Source organism: Fukomys damarensis, unplaced genomic scaffold (assembly GCF_012274545.1).
Source record: "Fukomys damarensis isolate Sample0158 unplaced genomic scaffold, DMR_v1.0_HiC HiC_scaffold_17, whole genome shotgun sequence".
NCBI classification, from domain to species: domain Eukaryota; kingdom Metazoa; phylum Chordata; class Mammalia; order Rodentia; family Bathyergidae; genus Fukomys; species Fukomys damarensis.
Window position 1 is genome coordinate 47,883,870 of NW_022900929.1, and position 8,713 is coordinate 47,892,582.

Sequence of the window (8,713 nt, forward strand, 5' to 3'; positions counted from 1 at the left end):
TTTTTTTTTTTTTTTTGGTGTTTTTGAGACAGGGTCTCACTATGTACTGACCTGGAACTCACTAAGCAGCCCAGGCTGGTCTCAAACTCACAGTGATCCTCCTGCCTCAGCCTCCCAAGTACTGGGATTACAGGCATGTGCCCCATGCCCAGCCTAGGGTCTCACTATGTAGTTGAGACTGACCTGGAACTCACTATGTAATCTAGGCTGGTCTCGAATTCATAGCGATCCTCCTTGTCCCAGCCTCCCAAGTACTGGGATTACAGGCATGCACTACCACAGCCAGCTTTTTAAAAAACTTTTTGCCTCTTATTCATTTAAAAGTTTTTCTCAGCCGGGGATTTGGGTCAGTGGTTCTGCCACCTGCCTCGCAAGCGCAAGGACCTGAGTTCGATCCCTGGTACCACACACACACACAAAGTTTTTCTCTTCTTTTTCCTAGTGCTCTCAGCACAGCAGATTTTTCTTGTGGAACAAGAGGAGCCATATGGGCGCCTCCTGATTCGGCCTGGGCCCAGATTCCACTGTGGATAGAGCCTGTGTACAAGGCTGCTAAGAAACTGGCTTCATTAAACCATGTCCTGTCTCACTGGGCCTGCCTGACTCATTTCTAGATGTGCATCTCTAGCCTGCCTGCTCACAGAGCTACTGTCCAAGCAGAAAACAAACTGCTTTTATTACAATCTGATAGCATGACTCTACTTGTAACCGACCCAACCCCAACGACACCCATGTAAGGCAGCAAGCAGGGCTGGCTCCAAATGGAGATGAGGCCCAGAATCTTTGGTAAGGTGTGAGCTGGAACTGGGCGAGAGGTGGTCTTATGGCCTGGGCAGGCTCAGCTCTCTCTGAAGTTTAGGTGAGGCTCAGAATGGCCTGGAGCTCTTGAGCCTTGTCAGCAGAGAGTAAGCTCAGCGCTGTATGGAAGCTGTCAGCGTGCTGTTTGGCCAGGAATGTCAGCAGCAGCAGCAGTGCGGTCTTGGTGTCTGGGGAGAGAGCACAGGGAGAGATTACAGAGGGGACTGGACTCCAAACCTTGACTGCCCCATGCCCTTTGAGCCCTGCTAGTCTCAGCCTCCCCCCGGCCCCTGCCCATGCCTGCCACCCTCACCTGGTGGGATCTTGTCGTCAGGTAGTATGAGGCTGCAGATGCGCAAGAGATCTGGAGCCACATCCACAACCTGTGGGAAAGAGTGATCAATTCAGGGGCAATAGCAGCCCTGGGCCACTGTGGTGGGTGCGTGGTAAGGACCGAGGACAGGCAGGCTCCCAGCAGGGCTGTTTGAGCCCAGTATGAGTCAACAGGCATCCAAGACAAATGTGGATATGAGAAGGAATAAGAACACAGTAATAACTTTTTGGAGGAGAGGAGACGTGTGACTATAGTCATAGCCTCAAGACCAAAAGAAGCCTGGACACCAGGCACGCTACAATAAGACAGACTCAAAAAAACAAAAACCACAACTCTAAAGCTGTGACACAAAAACACTGGTACACTGAGTCCAAATACAGTTATTTGCAAAACTTCACTCAGAAAGCACAGCTTCTCTGATTGAAATATACACTGGGGGTAGCCCAGAGGTACCCAGGCTCCAGAACAGTTCCCTGGCTTAGGAAATTAATGTAGGGAAGTCGCCATTACAGGCTCAGGGCAAAGGGTAGAAAGGCAGCTCACTGAGGAAAAGTACTGTGGGGAAAGGAAGCCGCTTCTCTCATTACAGGGCTGGCTGCCAATCCCAGCAGACAAATAAAACAGCTATGTTAGGTATGTCAAAGGATGGCTGAAACCCTGCACCAGCCACAGCTGATAGCACCTTTGTGTATCACTGAGCCCGAGGGCTGCCAGCATCAAGGTTACCTGGTCAGGGGTGCTCTGGTACAGGAAGCTGAAGAGGTGCCCTATGGTGACCCATTCCTCCAAGTCTTCCCTCAGTGGCAGGGCATGCAGCAAGGCAGCCAGCACCTGGACACACAGAGGCTTCAGGCCTCAAATCCTGTCCCCTCTACCACCCTCCTGCCTGATGCCCTCTCTTCACCTGGGGCTCTGGTTTCCTTGTTGGACTGGCCATCAATAGGCGGGCAAGAGCTCCACAGATGTTGTCACGGACACGATCATGTCGCTCACGTGCCAGGAGGGGCAAAAGGAGGCCCAGCAGCTTGGGGAAGTGGCTGGTCCTTGGTCAAGGACACACAGGTAGACCTCATCCATCCCCCAGCCCGGGGAACCCTCGCCCAGCCCCACCCTTCAGTCCTGCAAACCAAGGATACTCCTGAGCAGGGCGGCCCCCGAACTCTGCCAGGACACCCAGCCCAAAGATGGCATTGCTTCGCACCTCAGGATCTGCCTCTTGGGCCGAGCTCAATAGCACAGGGAGCAGCCGGGATACAAACTGTGCTGAGGCAGCACCCAGACCCTGAATGGACTCTGCCAGTGTCCCTACTGCAAAGGACTTCTCTGCCACTGTGCAGCTCTGTTTCTGTGGGCAAGGGCAGGGTTGCAAATGAGCCTGGGACCGGGACACAGTGCACGGTGGGCACTGGGTGCATGGGTGGGCTGGGTCTGAAGGCAGAAGAGGAAACACTCACCGTCTTACATAGCAAAAATGGCAAGAAGCCAGCAAAGAAAGGAGCAAAGGTGTCTCCCCCAGCTGCAGCTGCCAGGGCAGGGATGGCCTCTCCAGCGTGCTCCAGCAACATGGCATCGTATTCCGCCTGTGGAGCCAGGTCAGGAGCTAGAGCACCTGGCCCAGCTCTGACTATGCACCTCTCCACTTGGCTCTGCCATGGGCCACGAGGGCTCCAAGAGTTGCCTTGGTTCATGGACTGCCATGCTTCCAGACTGGGCTTTTTTGCAGCCCGGTTCTCCTGCTCTGCCTATCACTTCAAGCCCGCCCGAGTCCACTGCCTCAGTGGTGTCAGAATTGAATCATTCTGGCCCTTACCAATTTCTCCCAGCAGCTCTGGCTTCCCTGGGGCCCAGCTGACTGTGCTGTCTACCCTGGCTGCCCGGACTGCCTCGCCTGTTGTTATCCATAGCTCTCACCTGATTGTCATCTTCTTCTTCCTCATCAGTGTCCTGACAGGCTACCTGTAGGAAGACATAGCTCAGCTAAGCCTGTGACCTCCTGCCCTTTCCCCTTTGGGGGTGGAGGGATACAAGGAGCTGGATTTGTACTTGACTAGCCACTCCTCTGGGGCCCCGCACCTCCTCCTTCCACAGTCCCTGCCCTGCTCACCTTTCTCTGTAGCACAGCCTTGAGCATGCTGCAGAGCTCAGCAAGGCGCCCAGGTGGCTGCAGTGTGAGGGCCCCACAGTTGTGCAGCACTCCCGTCAGGGCCTCCAGCACGGCCATCACCACCTGGCGCTCCCGTTCCCCATTCACTGCCTGCATGTAAGATGGTATCACCCGTGCCAGAGCAGCCTGCAGAGCTGGGGACATTATTGGCTGAAGCCCCAGTCAGGCCCTGTCCCTTCCTCCAGAGTTCCCAGCATGACCTGGCCTCCCCTTCTCACCAGCACTGTTGGGTTCTGAGGGGCAGCTTTGACACGCCCTGTGGAGTGCACAGCAGAACTGACCCAGAGCCTCATGGGCTGCCTTCCGCACATTCAGGTGAGGACACTGAGTAACGAAGAGGGCAGGTGCGTGCTTACTGGTACAGGGTCAACACAGGCACAGTCCCATCCATCCTACCCACTAGCCAGCTTACCTCCAACAGCTTGAACACTTCTTCAAAAATATTCTCCATGTATGGAAGGAAGGCCACACTGTGGACAGACACACAGCCATGGGAAAAGCACTACTAGGGAAGGTTCCCAGTGCCAAGAAAGGGCTGGTTCTCACCTAGTGTTCACAGAGATCTCCCCCAGGGCAGCACAGGTGTCTTCCTTTTCATCGAAGAAGGCGTTCTCCACATTGTACCTAGAGGAGGTGGGAAGGTGGGAAGGCAGACGGCAATCAGGTACCAGTAGCAGAGCAGCACTGGCCCCTTGTCAAAGCCTGAACTTCTCTAAGCACCTTCCGTACCCTGAGATCTCAGAGTCATCCTCCTCTTCTGTATCCTCATCCATGAGTTCCTCCTCTTCCTCCCCATCGCTCTCATCATCAAACAGAAGGAAGGAGCTGCTTCCATCATACTGAGGCTGGATGAAAGAGGATAGCAGACAGCAGGAGCTCTGACTCAGCTGGGCCCAGGCAGTAAGACTCAGCACAGAGCTACCCTTGTCTAAAAGGCCCAGCCAATGGCCACCCTCTGCTCACCACAATGCCCTCAGTGGAACGCAGTGACAACAGCATGAGCGTGGTGATCTGTGGCAGGTAGGATGCCAGGCTCTCACCCATCAGCCCCGATAAGGCTGCAAATAGGCTGTATCTATTAGAGACAAACAGGAGCTGTATGGGGCTACCTGCTGGAGCCAGACAGGATGGGAGATCTCAGGGAATCCTGGCTGTGGCCCAAAATCAGAGGATGGAGTCTGGATAGGGACCGTGGATCCAGTGGTGGGCAGGAGCAGGATGAGGGAGTCACTCACGTGCAGCGTCGTAAGTCAGGGTCGTCTACCTGGCTACACAGGGCCAGCCCCAACTGACAGTATTCCTCAGCCAGAGGTCTCATGGGGTCCCCCACTGCTCGTACCAGCACCCCCAGTGTTTCTGTGGGGACAAGGGCTCAGTTAGCACCTAGACACACAGGTGGGCTAAGGGACCAGAAATGGCAGCTGGGAGGAGTTAGAAATTCTACCCCACTCGCAGGTATAGCATGGAGAACGCCTTCTTCCTTGGGAAGGAAGACACTGTGCTGCCCTGGGAGAGTGCTCCATCAATACTAGGCGAACACTGGTCCTCCCCTGGCAGGAGGGCCCCTGCCTGGGAACCCCTCACTCACCTAGGCTCTGGATCTGTACAGGCTGAAGGTCTTCATGTCCTGCCAAGAGGAATTCTCGAAGATGTTCCACAATGCTGGGGAAGTAGGGCAGCAAGGAGGCCTGGGCAGCTGTGGCTGCAGGTTGGAAAGGTAGAATCAGAGCTGGAAAGGGGGCAGAGACCACCTGCCAAAGGCTCACTGGATAAATCCTATGCCCTCATCTCCTGCCTCTTTCTCCTTACCGATGGCCCCCAGGGCACTCACAGCCAGCTCCTTGGCCCGGGGGCTGCTGGGGTTCCTCAAAGGCTGAAGCATACAGTCCATAAGCTCCGGAAGGTAGGGCTGCACTTTGGGCCCTGTGGGAAAGGGCACTCCTTCACCACCCAACCCAGGTCTCTGACTTTCTGCAAGTCTACCTCCTGTCAAGCTCTTTCTTTTCTTTTTTCTCCCCAGTACTGAGAATCAAACTCAGGACCTTGAATTTGCCAGGCAGGCGTGACACTACTGAGCTACATTCCCAGCCCCTCCAAGCTGACTTTCTTGCAGCCCTTCTATGCCCCTCTCCCTACCATAGGCAGTAGATTTAGGGAAACATATTCTGCCCCCCAAAGACACGGCTTCATCCCCTCCTCTGCTGTCTTCACTGCTATCACTACCTAGGTTCTCCACGAAGTTCTCCAGGGCATAGCAGGCCTTGGCTAGATGGTGTGTATGCCCCAGAGGCACCAACTTCAGATAGGCCAGGAGCAGTGGCATCACCTCTCCTGAGTAGCTGTTGATATGGGGCTGAGGGAAGGAGCAAGTGGAGGCCAAGTTAGGTTCACCTCCAGGGGACACCCTTGCGTGCCAATGGCAGCAAGGATGCTTGAAGAGATGAAAGTTGATGGGAACTTGGTCCCTGGTACAGGTCAGGGACTCTTCCAATGGCAGCTTCATTTAGCCTTGCTGACCTGTAGGTTCTCTGAGAACTGACCCAAGGCAAACAGCGCAGCATTACGAACAACCTGCGAAGGGTCCTCCAAGCCCTTACACACAATCTTCAGCAGTGGGGGCAGCAGTCTGCAGGGTGGGAGAAGAGGACAAAATCTCAGCGACAGGAAGTAAGAGCCTTAGGCTGACCTATCTTCTTCATTTTCCCTAGAAAAACCAAAGTTTTTTCTGTCACCAGATGGTAGGCATCATCCCCTGGTCCTGCAGCTGGAAGGTCACTTCATTTATCTTCCAAACTGCACATTGTTAAGAATGAGAACTGCAACAGCTAATTAATGCTGTTAATAATTGAGCTCCAGCAAGTGGACCAGGATTGGCATGGGATGCACAACACTTTTCCCCAAGGCCCACCCTCACACTGGGACCAAGACTGAATGCATACCTCTGCCTGATGTGGTCACCAGCCCCGTCCGACAGCACAGCCAACACCAGTAGCCCAGCCTTGCGCTGATAAGGACTCTCACTCCGCAAGGCCTCTTCCAGCATGGGCATCTAGGGGAGCATGTGGCACCCTCCAGAAACCCCAGCAAGGGCCTGCCCATTCCTACGGCAAGAGGCCCATCACACCTACCAGGGCCCAAACAACCCTGGTCTCGGGTAACCAGGCACCCCTGGCAGTAGGGACACCAGGAGAGAGCCATACTTACGAGCAGGGGACAGAGCTTCTCAGCGGGGAGGTGTAGTGCCAGCATGTCCACAACCTGAGAAATATCAGGGAAAATGCAGGACTCCAGTTTTGCTTCCTCAACCTCTCGTAGCCACTTACACTCATCCCTGCCCCTGCCCCACATCCCACCTGTACAGCAAAGTGCTTGGGAGTCTCCCCCACCAGCCAAATCTCCAGTTCTTCCTCTTCAGAATCCTGGTCCTCTGGATCCAACTGGCCCAGCGGGGGCTCAGCAGCCATAATGGGGAAAAGGGTGTGCAGCAAAGGAGGCAGAAGACGATTTTTCATTAAGGCCTAGAGAGGAAAAAGGGAGCAGTGTTCCTGAGAATCTGCTCCTACGATGGGCTTGAATGCAAAATTCTAGTCTTTCAGCCAACAAGAGTTCAGTGGGAAACTCCCAACCTCCCAGGCAAGAACTGGGCTTGAATCAGGATATTTTAGATTCCTGGAAATGAACAGAAGCCCTAGCAGTGGGAATACAGGTGTGTGTGCGGGGTGGGGGGTGGGGGGTTTGGCTGTATACACCGGCGGCACTCACCTTGCTCTTGACTTTGACCAAGAAAGTGAGGCAGCAGAGAATACGCACACGTATTGCCTCACCCAGGGCCACATTTCTAGCCACCTGCCCAGAGACTAATGAGAATCAGAGGCAAACGAGAAAACAGCCAGAACAGGCAGCAAAGGCCGTGCCTACCCTCAGCTCACCTCCAGGCAGAATGACACAACCTCAGAGAGGTGTGGGGTAATGATGGGCACCTGTGAATCCAGCAGTTCATCCAGGGCCTCCAGAGCCTCACAGGCCTTTACCTGTTAGACAAGTCACAGGGTTGTCATCCCAGTCTTCAGGGGACCAGCGTGGAAGCCCCTGCAAGTTTCCTCCAACAGAAGCAGCTCCTTCCCACCTGTCTTTACCTCATCTATGGGGATCAGAGCCTTCACAGCCACAATGAGCTTGGGCACCAACATCCGTGCAAGAGGCTGAGGAACACAGGATAAGGTGAATCACAGAAAGCATGAAGCAGCCTAATCTCAGGACCCAGAAGCTGATAGCTTCCTCATACTTTGACTCTCAAAGAGAAGCAGCCCAGGAACCCCATCAGGCCCAGGCACCCCTTTTAACTGTTAGCAAAAACAAAAGGCAGGGTAAGAATTTGAAGTATCCCTGAAATCTATAAGGCTGAGAACAGGAAGGCCTAAGGATATGGAGCCAGGGAGTTGAGGGTCCATGTCTCACCGTGTTGTTAGTGCTGAGGTAGGGAGCCATCGTGGTCAGAGTGCGCAGTGAGTAAAACAATAGCCCAGGAGAGCCCACTTCGACAAGAGTTTCATTCAGAAGCTGAAGAAGCTCTCGGTGGTAAGGCTGGAAGGCCTCAGGCTGGGAAGTCACCACCACACTCAGCAACAAAAGCCCCACCTGGCCAGAAACAGAGGGTAGGAGGGAAAAGCTTACTTAGCCTACCTAGTCTCTTGGTCTCTCCCTCCTGCCAACAGTGCAATGTTACCTCTCTCTCAGGGATCTGGGGGCTGTGAGTACTGTGCTGAAGAAGCTGCATGAGCTGAGGCCAGGCCTCCAGGCCTTCTTTCCGAAAAATAGTGGCTGAGAGCTGTGCCAGGCTGAGGCTCACACAGTGCCTGCAAAAACAAGACAACCTTGCAATCACCCTCAAACAGCCTCCACTGACATGGCATCCCAGGCTCCATTGAGTGATCAGGAGAAAAGCCCTCAGGAGTTGTGGACACAGGGTCTTTGCCAAGATGGGATGAATGAAACAGCAGCTCACAGGGAGCCCGGTAGCACTGGGGGGGATGGTATATGTGTGTGTGTGTCTCTAATCTGGTGAGTTCCGCCTCAAGTAGACTAAATTTCAGTCTCATTCTTCTGTCTCTAGTTTGACAGATCATCATCATCCACTCTCAAGAGCTTTAATCTTCAACCCAGCCTTAGAACTCAGCTGTATCTCAGTGCAGAATTGCAGTTCCTGTCCCCAAGTCTCAACCTAAAGCTCAAAGAGAAAGCTGAAACCTAGAGAGGGTCTCAATCTGGAGTTAGGATCCTGAGAAAAGGCGGTAGGCACTTACTCTGTCTCTCTCTGCAGGGCTGCCAGGACCAGAGACTTGAGGCTGTAAGAAAAGTGGCATGTGTTTGTGCCCCGCCTGCCAAGAGCCACCTCTGTCCAGCCCCCGCCCCACCCG

At 54.1% G+C, this 8,713-nt stretch overlaps 2 protein-coding genes across 6 annotated transcripts in view; one reads left to right on the forward strand and one right to left on the reverse strand.

Moving 5' to 3' along the window:
- The window catches only part of Rec8 (REC8 meiotic recombination protein), an 8,179-nt gene extending 7,590 nt beyond the window's left edge, over positions 1 to 589 (forward strand). For all 3 annotated transcript variants that reach the window (XM_010637710.2, XM_010637711.2, XM_010637712.2), the window contains exon 20: positions 443 to 589. In XM_010637710.2, coding sequence (XP_010636012.1) covers positions 443 to 534 — 92 coding nt within the window. In that variant the 3' untranslated portion in view covers positions 535 to 589. The remainder of the gene's footprint in view (positions 1 to 442) is intronic.
- A 78-nt stretch (positions 590 to 667) lies between these two features.
- Ipo4 (importin 4) overlaps positions 668 to 8,713 on the reverse strand; it is an 8,849-nt gene continuing 803 nt past the window's right edge. Inside the window, exons 5-31 of one of the 3 annotated variants that reach the window (XM_010637708.3) lie at positions 8,600 to 8,641; positions 8,023 to 8,152; positions 7,755 to 7,934; positions 7,433 to 7,498; positions 7,226 to 7,327; positions 7,059 to 7,142; positions 6,650 to 6,814; positions 6,501 to 6,554; positions 6,236 to 6,345; positions 5,814 to 5,922; positions 5,520 to 5,649; positions 5,106 to 5,219; positions 4,885 to 4,998; positions 4,532 to 4,652; positions 4,260 to 4,371; positions 4,026 to 4,141; positions 3,843 to 3,920; positions 3,709 to 3,766; positions 3,515 to 3,620; positions 3,237 to 3,430; positions 3,044 to 3,088; positions 2,587 to 2,712; positions 2,269 to 2,477; positions 2,037 to 2,169; positions 1,859 to 1,963; positions 1,112 to 1,181; positions 668 to 986 (exon numbers count right to left, since the gene is read on the reverse strand). In XM_010637708.3, the coding sequence (XP_010636010.1) occupies positions 856 to 986; positions 1,112 to 1,181; positions 1,859 to 1,963; positions 2,037 to 2,169; positions 2,269 to 2,477; positions 2,587 to 2,712; positions 3,044 to 3,088; positions 3,237 to 3,430; positions 3,515 to 3,620; positions 3,709 to 3,766; positions 3,843 to 3,920; positions 4,026 to 4,141; positions 4,260 to 4,371; positions 4,532 to 4,652; positions 4,885 to 4,998; positions 5,106 to 5,219; positions 5,520 to 5,649; positions 5,814 to 5,922; positions 6,236 to 6,345; positions 6,501 to 6,554; positions 6,650 to 6,814; positions 7,059 to 7,142; positions 7,226 to 7,327; positions 7,433 to 7,498; positions 7,755 to 7,934; positions 8,023 to 8,152; positions 8,600 to 8,641 (3,004 nt within the window). In that variant the 3' untranslated portion in view covers positions 668 to 855. The remainder of the gene's footprint in view (positions 987 to 1,111; positions 1,182 to 1,858; positions 1,964 to 2,036; positions 2,170 to 2,268; positions 2,478 to 2,586; positions 2,713 to 3,043; positions 3,089 to 3,236; positions 3,431 to 3,514; positions 3,621 to 3,708; positions 3,767 to 3,842; positions 3,921 to 4,025; positions 4,142 to 4,259; positions 4,372 to 4,531; positions 4,653 to 4,884; positions 4,999 to 5,105; positions 5,220 to 5,519; positions 5,650 to 5,813; positions 5,923 to 6,235; positions 6,346 to 6,500; positions 6,555 to 6,649; positions 6,815 to 7,058; positions 7,143 to 7,225; positions 7,328 to 7,432; positions 7,499 to 7,754; positions 7,935 to 8,022; positions 8,153 to 8,599; positions 8,642 to 8,713) is intronic. The other 2 variants (XM_010637707.3, XM_010637709.3) reach the window with 2 other exon arrangements.